Source organism: Nansenia antarctica (genome assembly GCF_963989245.1).
Source record: "Nansenia antarctica genome assembly, chromosome: 2".
Lineage (NCBI taxonomy): Eukaryota > Metazoa > Chordata > Actinopteri > Argentiniformes > Microstomatidae > Nansenia > Nansenia antarctica.
Window position 1 is genome coordinate 17,219,220 of NC_137675.1, and position 23,177 is coordinate 17,242,396.

Below are 23,177 nucleotides of genomic sequence, written 5' to 3' on the forward strand. Positions count from 1 at the left end.
TTGCTCTTTATCATTTGAACATGGATCAAGGAGTTGATTAACAGGTTGGTTCTGTGCTTGGGTCAAGCTCTGGTGCTTGTGTGTCCGTGGTGGTGGATGGGGATGAGGGAGGCGCGGGAGGGGGGGGGGTTAGGGTTTGGGGTTCTGCTTGGAGGGGAGGAGCTTTCTCCTCCTCCTTGTACTGCGGGTTCAGCAGCGAAGGAGTGAGGAGACGACGGAAGAAGGGAGGGCAGGCCTTAGCCAGGGAGGAGGGAGGGGGGGGTGAGCGGGGGAGTTGCCTGAGGCTTTGGAGCTGGAAGGACGCCAAATGCCCAGGGCATGGTGGCGATAAGCCGACTGTGAGGGGTGGTGGTGGTGGTGGTGGTGGTGGTGTGGGGTGGAAGGAGAGACAGAGAGAGAGAGGGGAGGAGAGAGAGAGAGAGAGAGAGAGAGAGACCGATAGGGGGGTGGTGTTGGTGGTCCGGGCCTCTACGAGGAGAAGGCTAGCTTGACGCTGCAGCTGGAGTAGCCCTCGTCGCTAGCCGTGCTCTGCAGGCTGCTGTGGTCGTCCAGGTCGCTGGTGCTGCCCGTGCTCACACTGTCCAGCTCTCCATGGGAGAACTCTGTGCTTTCCACGTCCACCTCGATCTCTTCTGCGCACAGGGAGGGAGGGGCGGAGAGAGAGACAGAGAGAGAGAGAGAGAGGCAGGGAGGGAGGGAGAGACAAGAGAGGGACGTTAGATTAATCATTCAAAACAAAGACCATTATGAGGTTATTATATATATACTGTATATACAGAACCAGGGCTCGGGGTGGTCACAGTCCCTCACCTTGGTCAGAGTCGAAGCGCTCCGAGGAGCAGAGGGTGGAGCCCACGCTGTCCATGCGTATCCTCTCGCCTTCCCCCGGCCCGGCCAACACGCCCGTCCCGCCCTGCAGAAGGTCCAGCTGGCGCTGGAGGTGCCGCTGCTCGCGCTCCAAAGAGTCCAGCTGGTACAGGCTCTTACGGTCCGCATCTTCAAGTTTCTACACGAGGGGGAGGAGAGAATGGGCATTGATTTATCTCTTGCGTTTTATCCTTCATGTACTTGAGATACAGCCGGTATCTAGGCTTGATTTGACCATGTACAAGGTGACTGAAAAAACTGTGTGATAGAGAGAGAGAGAGACAGAGAGAGAGCGAGAGAAGGGGGAGGAACAGGGTTAAAATTTATGGTAGAAATAAAGCAGAGGGGAAATAAAGAGAAAGAACGAAGGGAGGGGAAGAGGGGGAAATTAATGGTAGAAATAAACCAGAGGGCAATAAAGAGAAGAGGAGAGAGGGAAGAAGCAAGTTGAGAGAGAGAGAGACAAGTCTGTGATTGAGATAAAAGAGAATGCTTAAGGAGAGTTAACAAGACTTCCAAGATGTCAATTCTGCAACAGCCCCACTGTCAGCAGTATGCTCAGCCCGCGCTGCTGACCTTGCCTGACATGCCCTCTCAGATCAGATAACCACACACACAGCTGCATGGCAACAGAAGGGACTTTCCACACTCGCGCTTGTTTACAATCAACTCATTCTAATTTGCGGTTGTTGACTACTGTCGCCACACAACCCAGGGCGTTGATGATTGATTGGACGGAGCCACGAGTGAACCTCGTCGCCCTGCGTTACCGTCGCTATAGCAGCGAGCTGTTACGGAGGGGGTGTGGTCCCTAGGTGTCTCCTTTCCGACCGTCCACGGTGCCACCTCATCATCATCATCATCATCATCATCACCTGCACCTGTGTGTCAGTCACGGATACCTTATGTCCCGTCACTTCCCCTTCACTCCCCACTTAGTCTCCACCGTTAGTCGGTCGCATCGTGAACGTAAGCTATCGGAATAGACGAGTACTGTTTTCGAGACAGCGTTCCACGCTTTTATTTTCGAACCTTGAGTCCGTGTTTGTACCCTGTTCTTGTCTGCACTTCCTTAAGTAAAGATTAATTTTGTTTGGTAGCCTTACCTACTTTGTCTGCCTCCCTTTATCTGCGTCGCAACCGGGGCCCGCTTACTATAGCCAATCGTTACACGAGCAGGACTCCAGGCAACGGGCCAAAACAAAGAGCCATCGATATGTGATAAAGAGGCGCGCTGACAGTGAGCCAGGAGACAGACACGGGAGACGCACGCGACAACAATGCAGGCCCTTTATGTATTTTCCTTCTATGACATATTTCCCCAGTTACGGTTATTGCAATGTCTTTATCTCTGTTTATGAGGCTGTTTACAGGGACTGAGACTCATTATGTGGCATTATTTAGTAACAACCTAAATGCATACCAGGGGAGGCTAGTAAGGAGGGAGAATGGGCTCATTGTAATGCTCTTGTGTGTTTGATACTATTCTTCATTCCATGCATCACTACGAGCCCGTCCTCTGATTTCTACCTCCGCTAGCCTCCCACCCCACATACATACATTATTCACTAGTATTGTTGTTTAAGAGCACAATAAAGTGTGTACTGATCACAATCTGGACACACTAGCGACCTTCATACGCAGGCAGAAAAACAAGAATGAGAAGTGCTGCTGTCCTTGCAGTGGTATTTTTAAAAAGGTGCTTAAGGAGTAACAAAAAATTACAATGGATCGGGGCTGGTATCTGATACTACGGCTGATCGAGCTGGCATCTGGCGTCTACCTTTATGTGTGATTTGGCTTTGTTGAGCAGCCCCAGGGTCGTGTGGCGGTTGCAGTCCGGACCCAGAGGTATGAGCGACTTCAAGCGCTCCAAACACAGCCGCAGGTGAGCTCGTCTGCAAGGAGAGAGAGAGAGAGGAGGGGGGGGGAAAGGTTAGAAAGAGGACAACACAACACATATGCACATACGGTAAAGCAACATCACAACCGCCAGGTTTTGAGAACACATACGGCAAACTCCCTGCGCACTACCCCGCCTCGTCACCGCGTTCCCTGGCAGGCAGAAAACCCATCATTTACATTTAAGTTTTTGCCATTTAGCAGACGCCTTATTCCAAAGCGACTTACAATCGATACATTTGACTAAGCAAGTGAATCATCAATCCACCAGTCGTAGCAGGAAGAGTAATCTAGCTCAGGCCAGAGGCCATTGGCAGTCTCAGTGATAGAAGGGAAAACTTTTTATATATATATATATATATATAGACACTGTAGAACAGAGAAACTGTACAAGGGGGGCAGTAGAAGTCATAGGGGACACAGTAAAGGGTAAAAGCGGGTGTCTCAGGAGACGCAGTGGTGGGGGGTAGTGGATGTCTCAGGAGGAGCAGTTAAGGTGTAACCCATCAAAACACACGCAGGCTCCGATAACACCTCAGTGTGGCGTCACGCCGTTTACCGTGCACCGCTCATCTTACAGGACAGTACGTTCCGGCTACTCTTCCAGTGAATCTGCCTTATGACCTAGCAGTAGATCGCTACCTATCCCTGCTCAAGGCAAGGCTGTCGATCTGACTAATGGGCGAGTTGAGAGGTTAGAGAGATAATCGGGGGCCTGTAACACAATTACCAGTGCATTAGGGCAGAACGGGTCTTTCAGCTAACCAGGAGCATCAGTCAGACGAGTCCACTCAACAGTGTCTCCGGGCTAGATTACACACCCGTAGACCGCACCAATAACTCACACACACTCTACTGTCTGCTGTCTGCATTCTAGGAGTGGATGGGGAGGGTGGAGTGCGTGCCAGAGTGGTTGGTGTGTGTGTGTGTGTGTGTTTTTTCATTGAAACGATGTGTAGAGAGCATACTAAAAGGCACTAGAGAGCATGCTCTTACACTAAGCTGGGCGTGTGTGTGCGTGTGCGCGCGCGTGTGCTTGTGGTGCGTGCATGTTCACTTGAACTATGTTTATATAACCGAAAGCATCACTCAGACTACGGCACTCAACAGTGTCTCCAGCCCCAGGCCTACGGTAGATTACAGCCTTAGACAACACCAATAACTCAAAGTCTACTGTCTGCAGTGTGTGTGTGTGTGTGTGTGTGTGTTTTCATCGAAACGGTGTGTGGATGGCGTAAAAGGCACTAGACAGCATGCTTTTACACTACAGCTGGGCTTTCTGTGTGTGTGTTTTATTTGAGCTATGTGAAAAACGCATTCTCCCTCTCCTTATCACCTATGGGGGTGGGATGAGAGGCAGTAACACTGAAAGAACGAAGGGACAAGCCACACACACACACACACACACACACACACACACACACACACACTCCTATGGATGATAACTATCTGTCTGGCTCTGTGTCTGGCTGTGTAATCAGCCCTATTCACAGGGCGAGAGGAGCCCACATTCACTCTTTATCAGTCCGCGGTCAGTCAGTCCTAAAACAGCTCCCATCTCAACCCTGCAGGCTGGCACCGAGACGGGCCGTGATCCATCACTCTGTTCTTTTACTGTTACCAGCTGGAGAACTCAAGGCTATCTCGCTGACCTGGGACATGTCTAGGGCAGGTCAGCGAGGCTGACGGTAGCTGAGCACATAATCTCACACACTATCTGTCTCTCACACACACACACACACACACACACACACACACACACACACACACACACACAGAAACAGACACACACACCCAGGTGTGGACTTTGATTGATCAGCCTACCGGAGTGAGGGAGACTTGTCTGAACCTGCCTGTCTGGCTGGTTGGCTGGCTGGCTGGTTGGCTGGCTGATGTGGGGTGAACGAGCTCCCGACAACTCGTCCACCCCCCCCCTCCGCCCATCACTGATAAAGACATGCACCCCACCTTCTCAACAGTTCACCCCAGATAACCTCCACTTACGACCTCAGACAGACAGACAGACAGACAGACAGACAGAGACGGGCTGACTAGGAGGGGAGGGGAATAGCAGGCACCAGAGAGCACATCTAATCTCAAGTATCTCCTTATGAGGAGTTAACTACCAGTGCATTTTAGGGCCTCCGTCAGTCTAGAAGTGCACAGCATAAAAGGCAGTCATGTCTGAATCATGTCTCTCGTGTGCGTCGAACCACGGACACCTCCCCACCCAAACAGTGGCGGCGATGACATAGCGGGTGAAATCGCTCGGCCTTGACCGCCGACGCTAACGCGAGTGTGAGCTGTAGTCTCTTTCAAGACCTGTGTGATCTCCACATTCCCGCATGCCCCGTCGGTACGAAGATCTCTCTACCTCAAGCATCAACGGGGGTGTTGATGAATAGGTGTGTGTGTGTGTGTGTGTGTGAGAGAGAGTGTGTGTGTGTGTGTGTTTAATCTCTGACAGTCTAGCATGACCTGCTGCCGTACACGCTCTTCAGCCCTGATAAGAACAAAAGGGCAAAAGGGTTAGAAACACAGAGAGAGAGAGAGACAGAGAGAGAACAAGAGAAGGAGAGAGAGAGAGATAGAGACAGAGAGAGATAGAGACAGAGAGAGAGAGAGAGAAAGAAGGAGCGAGAGAGGGAGGGAGAGAGAGAGACAGAAAGAGAAAGAGATAGAGATAGAGAGCTAGTCACTGACACTAATGGTCTCAAAGGGTTAAGTGCCACATAAGCCCTGAGAGCGGCGGTTATTTACCAGTCGGGTCGAAGGTCTTAATCACTAAACATGCTTGTTTATCATTCGGGCCGAAGGCCCAGAGACCTTAAGCCCTGGGAGGTTACAATACCAGTGGCTTGTGTGCTTAAATACCTGAACTCTGCACACATAATCCTCCTGAGGGGGCCTTAGCACAACAGTACGGTTAACTGCTAACTGTGGCCGTTTCCTGAACAAGACACTGCTCAGGAAAGACCTTTGCTTGTGACATAAAGTAAAGTAACGTCGAGTGGCTGTGTGCCTATCTACTGTACCCTGCAGCTACGCCCTCTCACCCGAGTTAGCCGCAGAACGGGAAGGATCCTGATTGGATCACCCAACCTAGCACAGGACAGTTAGCCAGCTAGCATAGCGTGGGTATAACCCCCCCCCCCCCCCCACCACTCACGAATAGCACTTGCTACCGTTTAGTGCGCTAATGAGCCAGGTTCTTTACCTATGAATAGCACACATGCTAATATCACAGTCTGCCATTGAGCCCTACTGTACCCTTCTTGCCCCCACTATGAATAGCACTAGCATTAGCTTTGCGTGAATGGGCTAGGGCTACCACGAAAACATGTTCTGGCACGCACTGGGAAGCCAAAACATCAACAAAGGTGGATGAGCTGATGGATGATGGGTAAAAATAGCGAGCCTCCTGCTCGCTGTTGAGTGGGTGGGTAGGCTTGTGTATTTGTACCTCGATGCCAGCAAACTCCCACACACACACCACACAGTCGTCATAGGGTGCATACTATATATATATAAATACATTCTCAACGTGAACTGGCATTGAGGATTGAGGGTTTTAAGTTGCAACTTCAGTGTGGACTAAAGGCATTTGTTTGTGTACAGCAATTATGCATTGCAATCTGTTAACTGTGCTTTTGATAGCACACACGTATTGGCTCGGGAATAGCGCCTGAATTCTAGTGTCCAAAGAAGCTCTTCATGCGGTTCCTGGGAGACATCCTGGCAGACTCTTCACATGACTCTACACAAACACTCCACCAAGCTTCCCTTTCCTCCGGAGACAATGGGATAGTTCCACTCCTCTGTGTGTGTGTGCTTACGTGTGTGTGTGTGTGTGTGTGTGTGAGTGCCACTCCTCCTGTCGACTATTCCTGATTAGGGTATAATAAAATGAACTTTTTGATCGAATACTTTTTTGAAACCAATATTGAAGACCAAGAGATGTTGTTGTAACTAAGAAAAAGCTCATAGACGACTCGGGGGTTCGTTTGAAAGAAAGCGTGAGTGAGACGCACAGCAGTTACCTGCAGCTGGAGGAGGCAGGAGCAGCGGGAGTGTTATCCCAAATGTTTAATCGACCGTGACCATAATTGCAGAGTGGCTGGTAAAATTGACAGATTCTCTCACTTCTGGCATTCATCAAGTTTTATGCCACTTCTTCTCAATTCTCTACCACCTCCTCTACCTCCCATCTCCTCCCCCCCCCCCCCCCCCCCTCCTGCATCCTCCTCCCATCCTCCCCCTCTCTCCCCCGCAGCTCACATTGCCACCTCCTTGCCTTTTGGACAAACTCGGATCTCACTCTTTCTTTTCCTCTTCCCCTCTTCGTTCTCTCCCTCCCCCCTCTCCCTACTAAGCGTCGAACCTGCCTCCAAGTCCTCCGACACAATACCACGGGCACTTCAGAGGCACACTTCAAAACCCCTTTTGTAGCGGTCCAGCTGCCCGGCGCAGCGGCTCCTTGCCTACGCACTTCTTTATTGGTCCTGGACTGCACTGCAGGTTCTGCTTTTCCCCGTCTTTATGTTTTTCTTTACTCGCTTTCATCTGCTGCTGTGGAGATTAGTTTGAAAGAGAGAAAAAAAAAGAAAAAACCCTGACAACGTTGAAAAGAGGTTCAGCTGTGCACACACACACAGAGAGAGAGAGAGAGAGAGAGAGAGAGAGAGAGAGAGAGAGAGAGAGAGAGAGAGAGAGAGAGAGAGAGAGAGAGAGAGAGACACACACACAGCTTTTGATGGGTCTGGTATTTTAGTGCTATTTTCAACCATGACGTTCTACAGTTGGAGGGCTTGGAGAGGTAGTGGCATATTGAATAAGGAGCATTTCACATCACATGGGGTGAAATACTGATTTAAACCCACTGCAGACTCTGCCATTAGGCTGAGAGAGAGAAAGCGAGAGAGAGAAGGAGGGGGTGGGGGGGACGTCACGAGAAATATGGCTGCCCTAGATTCCAAACTTGTGAATAAGTAAATAATGAATGACTTCACAGGCCATCTTAGATGCCTGACTTAATTACATGTGTTTCTGAAGGGGGGACGGTTATGGCCCCTCGATCCTGGGTCCAGATATCACTCAATACTTCTGTTATGAGCAGAGCTGCCCCCCCCCACCCCACACTACCACCCGACCCCCCCGTGTGACCTACTTATAATGCAGGCGGAGTGGAAATCTGACCGTTCACATAGAAATTACACTAATTACAGATCAGAGTGACGAGCTCGGTGGTAAGTCTCTCAACAGACGTGCGGGAGGAAATGGAACAACATCTTCCTCCTCATTTTCGACTTCTAACCCACTCCTTCCCCGGCGTCTCGCCAGCAACGCCACATGCACTCCCCAAAAATATATTTGACAGATTAGGCCTATATCCCGGAGAAACAAGAAAAAACCTAAACAGATGTTTTTGATTCTTTTTTTGTATTGGAAATGTTGGAAAAAAAATCATAATTTAAGTGCTAAAAAGATCAAAAACATGAGGTGTTGGCTAAGCGAGATACTCTTGGGAAATCACTTTTACTGTGCAGATCATATAAGAGATATGAATAATAATAATAATAATAATAATAATAATAATAATAATAATAACAATAATAAAGTTGGAACATGTGGCATGTGGGTCTCCACATCCTGGCTGTAGAAGGCGTCATGCAATATACATGTACGGTTCACATGTATATTACAATAGGGCTCACATGTATATTACATGCATATGGGCACATTGTTCACACAAACGAACCTATACATGCATGCATACAGCCATGAATACACGAACACACACGCACAAACCTATGCATGCATGCATACAGCCATGAACACACACACACACACACACACACACAACACACACACACACACACACACACACACACACACACACACACACACACACACACACACACACAGTCCCCTCAGTGTTTGCTCACTTTTGTTTGCTGGCTCCACTAGCTAACACAATGGAGAGGTTGTTTTTCTGTAAGGATGCCCCTTCTATGATTCTGTGGCGTTTCTCTCCCTCTCTTTCTCTTTCTTTCTCTCTCTTTTTTACGAGGGGCCCTGCTGCCTGCGTCACCTGACTGCTCTGGAGCAGCAGGTCACATGTCTAGCTGGCGGTAGCAGAACAGGTTTTTACGGCGGGGGTAAATACTGGGCTCTGTGTTGACAATCAGCATACTGGAATTAAACAGGGTCGTAATTCAATTGCAAATCAGATGATCTATTCAATCCAGTGCATTAGAGAACACACCTCCTATGTGGCAATCGCCATAGCAAACAACAGGCAACGTAACCCTTTTGTCAATGGACTTGGTATGGAAGTTAACCAGTATAGAACCCCAAAAAAATATTAGAACTTCTGTCACTTTATATGACATCCCCATGAATACCCTTAAGATAACACACCAGGAGTGTCTCTGACGCTTCTCAAGTGACATCACTGTTACTAGGGGACGAATGTAAATAAATACCCGGGCTATACGTTGATATTCCCCAGCCAATGGCTGAGGAATGTGGAGGCAACGTTTGGCAGTAGTGCCATGGTAATCCGTCACGTGTCCGGGCTAACACACTCTCTCAGATTAGAACCAAGCCTGCCGCCGCTGGCTCCTTACCACTGACACTTCTCTCTCTCTCCTCGCCATTATGAAACACAGACAGATGGGGGAAGAGAGAGGGAGGAAAGGGAGAGAGAGAGAGGGGGTGAGAGCAAGGGCAGAGAAAGAGAGAGAACGAAAACGAGAGAGAGAGAGAAGAGAGAGAGAGAGAGAGAGAGAGAGAGAGAGAGAGAGAGAGAGAGAGAGAGAGAGAGAGAGAGAGAGAGAGAGAGAGAGAGACACACACACACAAACAGACATACTGAAAGGCCCTACAACTCTTGTCTGTGTAATCTGCCCAGAAACTAGCCCTGGGAGCCAAAGGCAACAATGAGCTAGGCTAGGTTAGGCTTGGCTATGCTAGTCATCCTCCAGTACAAGAAACAAGAGGGGCCTCAGCTCTCAGTGATGAGACAGATAACCTCTCGCTCTTCCTTATAGATCAAACCTCCAAAACCATTGAAACTGCCAATAGGACAAATGAGCAAGGGACATGTAGTATTGATAGAAAACACACAGGAACACACTTTTTAACGGTCGGCAGTCAGACTGGTGCTTTAGACAGAGAAAGAAGCCTGTCAGGGGAAAGAGAGAAATCGCTCCACTTAGCTGTCTTGTTTGGGTGGGATGGTGGAGGGTGGAAGGGGGGGGGCGGGCGTTCTTTAAGAACAATCGTCCCTTTGAGTTCTTTACTACACGTCCACAACTGACAGGCAATTGTAACATCTAACAAACTGCGCTGAATAATGCGGGGAATGCGCTCTCCAGTCCGTGGCGGCCCACTCATGTGGGATTCTCCCGCCTATTAGCATGTCTTGGAATCCCCCGGAAAAGGCGAGTTCACCCATAAATTTGCATAATATGCTAGAATGACAGAGGGGAAAATCTGAGGGGGCACCGTTTAGCAGTGCGTAGTGTGCTAGGGAATTGAACGTTAATGATTTTAAACGGCGTAATTCCGACGTGTGAGTTGTCGGAATGTCAAATCCGTGTATGCTCCCGAGAGATGGAGTGTCTGGAGTGCGAGCGTGCCCTTTGAATACCGATGGGACACCAGTTGTTTAGTCTACCTTCACAATGGACCTCGGAGCTGCACAAACATCTCCGGCGGTCCCTCTGAAACCTTTCAGACTCAACTAGCTGGGAGGAAAGCGGGTGAACGGAGGGGGGCGTGGGGGAGGTGTGTGTGTGTGGGGGGGGGGGGGGGGGGCTAAATCAACGCGGGATATGGGGAATCCCTCCCTACCACACCACCAATCCACTGGAGAGGTTGTGTAAATAAATCTAAAATTGTAGGCTATTACTGGGCAGATATCCTACAATGTTGTCACACCTGCTCACTGAACCCACGCCGAGCCCCGGAGGAGAGGCATCTGCAACGATGCATGGCAACAGTGCAACAGAGAGAGGGAGGGAGGGAGGGAGGGAACATTGCAAGGGATGAAAGAGAGAAAGAGTGGAACGAGAGGTGCAACAAAAAAGAGAAAGAGACGAGCGAGTAGTAAAGAGAGAGAGAGAGAGAGAGAGAGAGGGGGGGGGGGGGGGGGGGGGGAAGACCGGAGGAGGAGGGGGTGTGCCAGCTGTGCAGTGTGTAAGGCCCAGCACTAACACATGGATTAGTTCACACGTGCACACAGCCCTTTAATCTGGTCCACTGGAGAGAGGGATCTGCTCCGGGACTACAGAGAGAGAGAGAGGACAGGGAAGGAGAGAGGGATCTGCTCCGGGACTACAGAGAGAAGAGAGGGAGAGGGAGGGAGATAGAGAGAGAGGACGAGAAATGTACTGTAGACCCTTACATCACATGGTCCCTACGCTGCCCCGGCACAAACATAACACTTAACCTAACCCTCCCACCTCCCCCCGACATCCACACACACATACCGTATCACCACTCATGTGACTTTGGCATCCACAAAGCCTGGGCAGATGAGTAAGTTTCTACTCAAAACATGACCGTAACCCTCCCTCTCTCTCTCTGTACTGTATGTGCCTCCCCTCCAACCCAGTCTTCCTCTCACACCCCCCTCAGTGTGGTGACCTGGGGTCAGGAGAGCTTTGGATTAAACTCCAAAAACCAGAAGGCCCATCATAGAAACATCCTGGCTAAAGAGATGGAACCAGATGTTTGTATACTTGGGGGGGGTGGGCACTTCTAACCATATCCACTTTCTCTCTCCCTCAGCGCTGGGCTGCTTTAGCCCTGCAGATGGGGGTCTAATCCAACACACACACTACCCACACACACACACACACACACACACACACACACACACACGTCTCATCCTATGCACAGGCCCTTTCCTCAACTCCCGTCCCATTCGCTTGGCTAAGCTACGTAGCAACAACAAAAGGGCAGGGTCTTCCTGCAGGCTACAGGCTTGAAGCCGTGCGTCCCCGGTACAGTTCTAATGAGATTCTACCCTCCAACGCAACCAGGGAAGAAGAGGAAGGATGTGAGGTAGTTCGAGAACAGCGTCGCGATTGGACGGGCTCCGCAGATTTCGAGAGGCACAGCGATTGGTCAAACCGGAGTGTTGTTTTCCCTTTCCCCTGGTAGTACAGCTAAATATAGCCGCAGACAGATTTAATTGAGGCGGGCCCGTTTCAACAAGCATTTATCTTTCTTTTTTTATTTTTACCTTTTAGGTATGATTCAGTTAGCCAGAACACTAACGGACATAGCTCTCTCTCGGAAAGGGAGGGATACATGGTAGTCTTGGAAAACTGTGTAATAACCATGCGCTGTTTGGGATGTGGTTTTGTCAACAAGGTTGACCCACTACCGTTAATGGGGAGGTTGCAACTGCCACTTAGGGTTTTTTACTGAAGTGGTGAAGGCAGAGAGATGTTGACTGAACGCAACTGTGCGTTTCAATTACTTTTAATTTGAAGACATTTTTACAGCCAACGCAAACAAATCCGTAAAACCTTTCATTAAAACACTCTCTCCACGTTCTATTTCTATCACTCTACATAAAACAGTCCCTACAAACGTCACTGCACAGGGCTACTCTTGCAGATAGAACCATGCTGGATACACAGTGTCCGATTGGGGAAAAGTCGGCCATCTTTAACTTCATATTTCTAATAGACCAAAAAACTAAATGCAATAGGACTTTTGAATACTGGGCCTAGTCTTATGCAGTGCATTCTCAAGACTGTTCACAAAAAAACTCAAATAACATCGTTCAAATCAAGCTTGAATAAGAGTAAATAGTACTTTTTTTCCCTCTTCTCTGCTCAGCACTATCTGCTGAGTCAAATAAGGGACCTGCAGAGTGTCCTACCATGGAATGCTGCGTCAATAGAACCTGCTGCATAAGGGCACAACAAGAAGGTGTAAAGTGAACAAAGGTCAAAGGTCAGAGCGGTAAGGACAGGCGACCGGCCAGGCCGACCTGTTTAATGGTGATCAGTGTGACACTGACACCTAATCCCCCGCCCGGAGGTGGAGGGTGGTGCGTTCGCTAAGCCAGTGTACGTTTACAGGACACGGCTGAAATGTAGGACAGGGAGGATTGTTGCATGATGGGGATGACCTAGGTGTGTTTAGCACGGGCACATCTGTGCAAATATAGGTGTTGGTGTGTCTGTGTGTGTGTGTGTTTGTTTGTCTGTGTGGACAGTAGGCCTACAGTATGTACACATACACCTATGTGTTTGCACGCGTAAAAGAGCCAGGGCCTTCGGGTAGACAGTCGTTCCTTTTTACGTCACGGTTAACGGTTCCGCCCGATCCTCTCACGCCAGCCGACCGGCTAAGCTACACCGCCAGGCTAGGCTAAAGGCTAACCCCTTCTGGCCAGTGCAGGGACATGCCCTGGAGCATGTGTGCTGTGCTGTGCTATGCTCACCAGACCAAAGATCACGTCCCCTAAGCTGCTTTTCTGAGCAAAGAAAAGCTTAAATGGCATCACGTTGGACAAAAAAAAAATTGTTTGGGCCTGCAGCAGGGCCTAGGAGTATGGTGAACCACAGGGAGGGTGGGGCCCACACACACACACACACACACACACACACACACACGCACGCACGCACAACACAACAGGCTGCATGCATGATCACTCAAATCTGGGACCTGAGGAAATGATACCAGAGTACACCAAGTTCAAAAGGAAACATGCTTGGAAAATTATTGTTAAAAAATAGCGTTTTGTATTGTCTCTGGCCCCACTGAAAAAGGTCTAACTCAACTGAATTGCATTTGGAGAAGAAGTGGGCAATATCTAGAAAATAATAGGTATCAAAAGCTTCTCTAACACACAATTATGCAGGCGTCTTTCAAGCTACCTCCGTGTTTCAAATGACTTAAATGTCCACAGCATTACACAGCCACAGCTTACGCAACACGTGGTATGACAGACAAGAAAACACCAAAACAGAAACACCCACGCCATTCCAAAAGTCACCGGCCAATGAGCCGTGACCGTCTTCATTTGACGGCCCAGCCAAAACAAATACCAGGGTGCACGTATGATGGGTGCTTTCTGTGCGCCACTCCAAGGGCAACCACACTCACACCGTGGGTGGAAGAGGAGCGTTCATGTTCCACAGACCCAGGCAGCCCACAGTGAAAGGTGTTTAAGAGAGACGCTGTTTGCACATAACACCAAAGTCATAAAACATTGAGTGGAAAAAGTCATATAAATTTCCCATTTCCGCCGAGAGGCACCGGCACCAATGTCATTTTTTTATGTCTTTATCATAGGCCTTGCTCTGATAAACAATATTAAAACTAATAGGGGAGTGGGCTGTGAGTGACGGCGTCGCTTTACTACGGCGAGTAAAAGCCTACTGTATTGATTCTGCGTAAACAGAGACGTCGTAAAGAACGTACCAGTCCAAACACAACAGCTTCAACCCTGCCCGGGTCATCCCTCGACCAGCGGTAGCGTGTGGCCTTCAGCTCGACACCGAGTACCCTACCTAGCGAACCGGGGCTTAACGAACCGCTACTCTAAGCATTTGTGCGGTATCATCTGGTAACCCACAAGTAGTAAAAGAAGCGGGTCTATAGGCGGGGAAAGGATCAAACGGGAGACACTGCAGTGTTATCAGGTGCGGCCTGATACGTGCGCATCTGAAATGTGGGTTTCAGGGTGGGAGGGGGAAACTCTTCTCTTTTATCTCCTTCCTGTTGTCTCTGCCACATGCCATTGTCTCTGCTTATCATCGGAGGGGCCTGCGGTCGCCGCAGAAACGAGGCCTCAGAGCCGCAGAGAGATCTGAAGGGCCGATAAGCATCGAAACAACCTCCGACTTGACTCTCGCAGAGGCCTGCATCTACAGGAAGGGAGCTAGGCTAGACTGGAGCTGAGTGGAGAGACGGAACTGGGGCTGTTCTGTTCTGTTCTGTTCCTTAGTCAGAGGGCAGAGTTTGGACACTTGGTACTGCACTATAGGCTTTGTATGACGGTATGGCCCAGTACAGTTACAACAAATTGGATTAACCGTGTGCAGGAAATAGGATTAGAAATGATTCAGACATTGAAGGAGAAATCTTAAACGATGGATTAGAGCGTACCATTTCTTATTTTATTTGTTGTTTTTTTAAACTCTTTTCTAATGTAATATTGATTACAAGTTGAAGCATGAACCTGAAACCTGCCCAGCAACACCGCTGTGAGCGCGGCGGCGGTTGGAAAACCCCCTAGGAGGGAACAAACAAGTGTACGCTCTGCTACAGCGGTTTGTGTACTGCACGGCATGTTCCAGTCATGGTTAAGCAGCAACGAGTACGCCACGTCTCCTCAACCACCACCACCACCACCACCAGCAGCAGCAGCACTGTCGTCCACCTTATCTGCGCCACCTCCCACACAGAGACACCGGTGCCGGCGTGTTAGCGCTAGCATTAGCAATGACGTGGCCAAAACTTGCGGGCGCCGCTATCTATGAGGACCAGTTGGCGTAGCGGGGTGGCATGGCTCGTTTAGCCACAGAGTGAGTCGGGACGATACATCAATCATGTCTATATTTAACTAATTGGCCCGCCCTGTTGTTCCCTGTCCCCCCGTCCCTGTCTCTGTCATTTTAAAAAGGTAACGTGTCAAAAATAAAAATGTAAAAGGGTTGATGTGCAATTACAGTAAATGGATTAAAAGCTTTTGTGGTGCACAGAGACACTCAGAGAGAGACATAACAAAATGGAACGCAGGTTATTTATTTATTTATTTTACATCATAAATCCTGATAGTCTGGCCATTTTTATTTATGCTTCTGAAGTGAACCCTTTTGGCTTCTTCTCGAGCTGCTGACAAAGCCTAAACACCAGCTAGACTCCCATGTGGGTGGTTTACTCCAAATCTGATAAGGTCTTCCAAGAAAGCGCTGTCCGAAAGCGCTGTCCACCAACAAGTTATTCCTTTCAAGAAAATGCCCCCCCCCCCCTCCTAAAGAAAAGTACTAGGGTCGCATTCTCCAAATATTCTTAGTAGTTTCTATATTCTATGTCATAGTAGGATGACGTAAGTAAGGCATTTTAAAAAGGCTATTTGTTCAGGTGTACATTATGCTGTAATTACAGATGTACAGAACAAAAACCATTGCATAACATGCCCTCAAAAAGATATATGAACTTTTGTCTCTAGTTTCTAGTTGCACCCTACCCCGACCTGGTAACTCAAAGCCCTTAGCAACGACATCATTGCGTAACCCCACGTAGAGTGGTGACTCAGGAGAGAGAGAGAGCGAGAGAGATGCCCTTAGCTTAGCAGAACTAGGTCAACCTTTACCTGTTGCTGAGGAAAAAGTTGCATGAAGAAAAAAAAGCTACAAACTGGCAGGTTTAGAGGCAAGTGAGATCTGAGGGACTTGTTTAGTCATAAGTAGGCTCAGAGTTTAGCAAGTTTGATTTCTGCCTTTTCTGGGGGCGGGGGGCGGGGGGGGTTAGAAGTGAAAGATATTAAATGTTAAAGACCAACTTACCTATTCTTCTCCAACTCATTATGTGTGGACCTGCAGAAAGAAAAGAAGAGCATTAATTAACTAAACAGAAACTTTAACGCTGGTGCTGGTGCTGGAATTGGGGAAACAATAGAAAGTAGAAAGTCCAAAGTAGATCTACACATTGGTATGCTCCCAACAAGTGCACTGTATCAGGGCGTAACACAGAGGGTGACGTACTTCTAATCTGTTTAGTATTTATATATGATTAGTTTAATTATAATTGATTAGGTTAATTAAACACAAGATAAATAAGGCCTGAAGTTGGCCTACTGCACTCGCAAAGTAGTTGGCACAGACCTATAAGGACCACGCCGCACGCACACATGAGGCCTGTATTTTTTTCTACATATGTTTCTCATCAAATATTTTCAGCAATATTGAATCACAATACTTAAGAGAATCGCAATACATTGAGTATCGAATATGTATTAAATCACAGCCTAAGTATCGTGATAATATTGTACTGTGAGATCCCATGCAATTCCCAGCCCTTGGGTGTGTGTGTGTGTGTGTGTGTGTGTGTGTGTGTGTGTGTGTGTGTGAGTGCTATTCGGGTAGTGTGCACTTTGCCGTGCACGCGGACAGGACTCAGTGGTGTGTTCATAATGTGAAGTGAATCAGCTGGTCCCCTAAGAGCTTCTTTGTGTGGTAACATGCTGAAGGGAACCAGGCTCTCCTGATAGTTCAATGGCCAGGCTTCTACACAAACTCCACAGTCCGTCGCCACAGGGGGGGACCCACACTCACACGAGTCATAGGAGCACTTCTCTTTATTGGTGGTGGGGTAGGGGGGGGGCTAGCAATACCGCGGCACGTTTTTTTGACACCCTGCATGCTGACCTGATAGCCCGTTGTGTTGCCAACACAGAGGATATGTCCGGGGGAAGAAGGGAAAGAGAAAAAGAAAGAAGGAGAAAAGATGGCATGTTCTTGTTTTTCACAGCTCCAATGTTGCAAGGGATTGTGGGAGTTGGCGCCTCTTGAGAAAGGGATGCTAGAGCTATTAATGTTTAATTATTAATTATTTATGCCAATAGAAATGCCATATGTCTCCATTAGGCTACATTACTGCTCTTACTATTTACTACACAGTACTTGTGCATGCAAGACTGGCTATCAACTGAACTGTGAAAGTAAATGTGATTTAAGAGGGTCTTAGGACCAGAGAACTGGATCTCTTATCACTGCCAAGCATGCCCTTGACATGTAGCCTATTTCCTGAAACATTTTTAAGCCTAAATCTTTTTAAAAATAGCTTCAACCCAGACGTTCTGCATCCCTTTCGCAATCAATAGCCTAGCCAATCTGAGCTGACATGTTGCCACCAATGAATCTTGATGAATCTAACCCCCTCTTTATCTTTCTGCCATGCAGCCACCATCCCCCACTCCAGAGAGACCACCATTAGTATAAATCAGTGACGTCCCCCGGCCCACCCGGGCCCCAGCCCAGCCCCCAACAACAAGCCTATGGTGGAGCAAACAAACCACATGTCTTTATAATGCCCCGGAGCGCCACTGAATGATGGATCAATCAAGGTTGGTTAGCCTATATATATAGGCCCTACTGTATCTGTATCTGTAAGATTTCTATTGTAAACACACTACACAGATAGAGGGTCCGCAGTTCAACAGGCAAAGCAGATGACTTGAATAAGGGAACCCTGTGCCACACACACACATACACACACACACACATACATACACACAAACACGCACGCACACACGGTCAATGAGATAAACACAACCTTGCTGTATAAGAGGACAGAGGACAGGGTGAGATAAGCCCATCACCTAGCCTAAGCCCCATCATGCTACAACAAGGTGGCCTTTACCTGGAGCAGGTCTGATCGTTATCGTTGCCATGATGCAGCTACATGACTGATATGTATGTTCTCCTTCTCACATTAAGATTACCAAAGGCTCAGGGTTCAGCTTCAAGAATGGCTGCCATGCTACGATTAATGTAAGCAGGAGAAAATAGAGGGAACAATAATATGCTGATAGGTCTTTTGGAGGATAAGACCCTCATCTAGGCTATAGCTTAGCCTCAAATGGGTTTTATTTCTCTGAAAGAGCATTATGTGCAACTGAACAACAATATGAGACAATCTCATTGGTTCTTTAAACGATCTAATTCCCAAACACACAGTCTATTGAAAAACATGTCAGCAAGCATCAGAGCAGGCTGTTATGTGGTAGGCCTATATCAAATCATACAAATAAGATTAGGCTACACATAATGAAGAATTACCTCTTTTATGTAAACATAAAGATCAACCATACTAGAAAAAACATGCGCAAAATTGCAATATATCTAGTTCATAAACACAGCTGATTCATAAACCAGTAGACCGTGCTTTTAAAAGGCTCCACGTATTCACCTTGCTCCCCGGGAAACAACACCAGCCATAAATAGGAGCTTTCCCCCCCTAAGGGTTTGGGGCTAAACTCTCTCCTTATAGGGGAAGGACAAATACAAGAAATGTATGATAATATGCAATATGTCTGTGCAGAAAATTGTACAGATTTTGTTTGAACTATTAACATGATATGACAATCTCTTCGTATTATGTTTGATGTGCATACCATTAATAAAACACCGTCGTGTTCGTCACATTTTCCAGATGTAACTTTCACCTAGTCCCTAACCTCCGCACTGCAGTCCGTTTGACAATCAGCTGATGAAAGCGAGCTCGAGCAGTTAGTGCTGCCCCCTCCCCCAGCAAAGCGAGGAGAGCCTATCGTTCACACAGTGCATTATTTTATTTTTTTTCACGTGTATCTTTATGCTACCCCCTCCCCCAGCAAAACGAAGAGACCCTAACGTTCACACAGTGCAATTTTTTTCCAGTTTTTTTTCAAGTGTATGTTTATGGTTCGACAATTATTCAATACATGTCGTCAACATTCGCTTGAAAACCTTCCATTCATGCATCCACTGTGAGAAAGTAGGTTAAGACACTACTGGTGTGACAACCACGTCTAGGCTTCTGTGGGGGGTTTCCTGTTCGGCAGACGTTACAATGTTGAACTGACAGTGTAACATCACGTACAGCAAAACTGATTCATTCAAAGGAATGACAGTTCGTTCGTCTCACATGATTTTTGAAGCAATACGCAATAATTACCAAAAGTAAATGAAACATTTCTTGCAGGTTTTCATCAAAAAGGTGCAATTTTCATTCCTACCTGTTGTGGTTATTGTTGTTGTTGTTGTTGTTGAACTTCTTATTTCGGAATTTCCTTTGCCTCAAGCTCTGGTAGTTTGTGTTTTCGATTGACGGAAACGTCGACGCATATCCGTGTTCACATTCTGTTGAAAGAAATCCGTGGTTAGGGCGAGTGTGACATGACATTCCCACCATATGCACCACGGATGCAAGGAAAACAACAGAAATTCAGTGTTGGAGCTTAATCATCCGAATACATTGAGAAACTCTTCCTTGCCAGACAACAGCGATTCTAGTTGCTAAGTGACGTTGCTTGAACACAACACTATTCCTCAACACGTAAACACATTTTCAAGTTGTCAAACATGACAAGAAAATGCATCAACTGAAGACAATAAACATATATGAACAATCAACAAATCCAAACAGACTCTATTCTTAGCATACCTCTCTCCCTCCTTTCTAGATATTCCGCAGCTTCCAACAACCTCTGGATGTTTATCAACTGCACCGCCGTCATTCTGCTATGGAGCTAGCGGACGTTAGCTAGATGTTTCTACTTTGATACAATTTCAAAGGACAGGTATTGCTGTTAGGGATCCAAGGCAGGAATAGGCTTATTGTTTCTCTTTGAGAATAACAAAAAGATACTTCAGATATTTCTTATTGGACAATTTCTTTGCTGGCTCTGGATCAGACAATGTCGAAAACAAATATTACCAGTGTGGGTTTCAAGCTAGCTGCAGCCAATTCTGACAGGTTTTTGCCGTTAAAAAAAAAATCTTAAAACCAGTGTAGCAAAGTAGTAAAAGTATCTAGGAATCACAATTACAAATCGTACAAAATGTATATAAACAATATTTTAAAAAATCCCCCGAAAGCTCAGAGCCTGCAAACTCCTGCTGCTGCTTATTTGCACTCCTCCCCCAGTTTGTTTACCTCCTAGCTGCACAGCTGAGGGGCGGGGCCTAGCTGGAGCTGGAGGCAGGTCTGAACGCAACGCTTTCTGGGATATTGAGTCCTTAATTTATTGATTCATTTGATGAAAGCATGTACAGTAGATAGCAGCATACATTACTGCATTGATAAGGTTAATTATACGTATGCTCTAATCAACGATTTTGATTTCCAATGTGTCATATAAAGCATAATACCGACATTTAAGGGAATAAATCAACACGTATGCCAAATGTAACTCAGATTATCTTCTGTAGGCCTTAGTTCTAACCTTTACAGTCATATTTCAAATACAGTTATATGTCTAGGTCGCTGCTGTAAATGTAATTGATATCAAAGCTATTTGGATAATATGGACTGCATTAATTAGAATGGCAAAAGCTAGAAAAGAAATGTCAGAGAAAGCCTGTGTTATTGCAAGATCATAAGGGTTTGACGCAGGTGTAATAGTCTGTAGACTGCAATATACGATAGAAAGGCCTACTATTAGTCTATTAGTATAACATAAAACTGGTCTGTGTTCACAATTAGCATATATTTGTCACGTTCGGCTTTCTCGTTAACAGCCTCTCACAAAACCTCCATGTCCCATGAATCAACTGTACATTGGGGGTGTGCCGACCGACCGAAGCCAGGCCCAGCAACACATGACGTCATTGCAAAGACGCCGCTTAATTGGTGATAGGCATAAGCAGCGAACTAGGATTTGACCAATCACAAAGGGAATTCGCGCCATGTGGAAACCATGTAAATACACCCCAAATACCAGGAAGCAAACAATCGGCAGGGGGAAAAAAGAAAAAAAAGAGTCAAGTGTTGCCAGATCTCTGCGTCTATGTTGTTAACCAAATAAATGACTAAAAGTTACACATTGTTACAGATTTAGCTGGCCTATTCAACACTTTACAATAACCCGAGTGCATGCATATGCTTTGACGCAGAAAAAAAGGTGTTATGAAGTCTTGAATTGATATTATGTTGTGTCATACCACTATATTTTCTGACAAAATCTAGCCTATAATGCTTCAACAAAAAGGTAGATGTAGTTAATTGAACAGGGACAGCTTGTAACTATAATAAACTGTAGGAACTAATGATCAGTAATATTTGGAGATATCTTGTACACGCATCTTTCGACAATGCTGTTTTCCTCTTTTCTACGAGCTGTTTAGCGGGGAGTCTGCAGGGGCACTATGTATGACATCATCTTAAACTGAGTTGGAGGGCGCTGCGATGGTCAGATTGATCTAATTTCGAAGAGGTCGCCAACAAAATGCACACTCACACCCAAAACCGTTAATTAGGACTACCATGTCAATCACCGGCGAGAAAACAATCTTATTTAGCAAGGTTAAATAGCAACTTGTACGGTGCTGATACTGAGCAGGTGCAACGGAATAGTATTTCTTTGAGAGGAAAATCATGCAAAAAATATAACCGAGAAACCGATGCCAATATTATATCCTCCTCAATAACGATTCATAGTGCAGCCCCCATCAATGCGCATTCAGAGCATTGAACATAATCGGCAGTGATAGTTGAATGAACTCAGCCCTTTGTTGTCTGAGTCTGATGACAATGAAACTCTTGTTTTTGTAACTTTAATGCATAAACGTTTATATACAAACACAACTTACTTCCATCCTTCTTTTCGGCGCTCTCGATAAAACTCGCAGCTTCCAGCAAAACTTGCACATTTTTCAGAAAAGTATTGATCTGATCCATTGGGGAGTCTGTTGAGTTGAAGACGTCATTGAAAGAGCAACTAGACATCTCGAAATCTTGCTGATCCATGGACGTTTCGGAATCAAAAAACACATCTTCGGTTTTCATCTCTCTTCTTTGCCTCTCACTTCTGGCCATTTTTCGTTCACTTGGTGGGCTTCGCTGGCTACTTTTCTAGAAGAAAATAAACAGCGAGTTGCTCTCGGCAAGCCTGCTTCTGGGAGATGGGTTTTATGAATGCGGGGTGTAATGTATGGAGCGGTGGCCAATGTCTGAGGATTGTGGTGCATGGGGAAAATGAACCACACGGAAGCCCGCTGTCTGCGGGACGCCGCATGGTCCTTGTGCCCGCCCTGTCACTAACTCCCATTGGCCCAGAATCAACAGATATAGCCTATCAATCCAATACATCTCCTCTGTTTGCAACAGACAGAATAAGATTCGAGATAGCATTATGTGGATAGATCTCTAAGGAAAAGTATATGTTGGTGTCTATCCTGTTTTGCCCCATGTACTACTGATTAGTTACGTGAGACGAATAAGCAAATTGGATAAATCACAAATCCATGTGGTTTGCATTCAGATATAGCCAATCCTATTGGACCTTTCTGGACCCAATGTGAAAGAGAAACTCCAGTCTTAACATCCAACAAGGGAAGAGGGGGACACAAAATAGGGAGTATACAGTATACAGTACATCTAACTAGAATGGAAGAAGAGATGACTGGAGCCTTGATCCCACAATGCCATTCCCAGCAGTAGCCATTTGGCTTTTTGCAGCACGAGAGTTCCTTTCTGCCCATACATGTAGAGGCAGAGCCCAGGATTCTGCTCCAATATCCACTACTTCAAAGGGGCCAACAGTAGGCCACGGGTGTTTGATGTAAAGTTCACAGAGAAACTTCAAGTCTAGCGCACCAGGGGAATCACTGAGCACCCCCCCCACCCCCTCTTCTACCTCCTGTGAGGGCGGAGAGGAAGGAAGCCCGTTT

At 46.9% G+C, this 23,177-nt stretch overlaps 1 protein-coding gene across 2 annotated transcripts; it reads right to left on the reverse strand.

Moving 5' to 3' along the window:
• Nucleotides 1-468: 468 nt before the first annotated feature.
• mxi1 (max interactor 1, dimerization protein) lies at nt 469-22,323 on the reverse strand (the record flags this gene model as incomplete). 2 transcript variants are annotated; one of them, XM_080550674.1, is made up of 6 exons in its annotated part: nt 469-632; nt 811-1,006; nt 2,651-2,765; nt 16,311-16,340; nt 19,523-19,646; nt 22,098-22,323. In XM_080550674.1, the coding sequence occupies 6 exons, from the start codon at nt 22,321-22,323 to the stop codon at nt 469-471; spliced, it is 855 nt and encodes a 284-aa protein (XP_080406800.1). The 2 variants fall into 2 exon arrangements, with proteins under 2 accessions (XP_080406800.1, XP_080406801.1); XM_080550675.1 differs by lacking the exon at nt 22,098-22,323 and adding an exon at nt 19,951-20,023.
• Between the last annotated feature and the right edge of the window lie 854 nt (nt 22,324-23,177).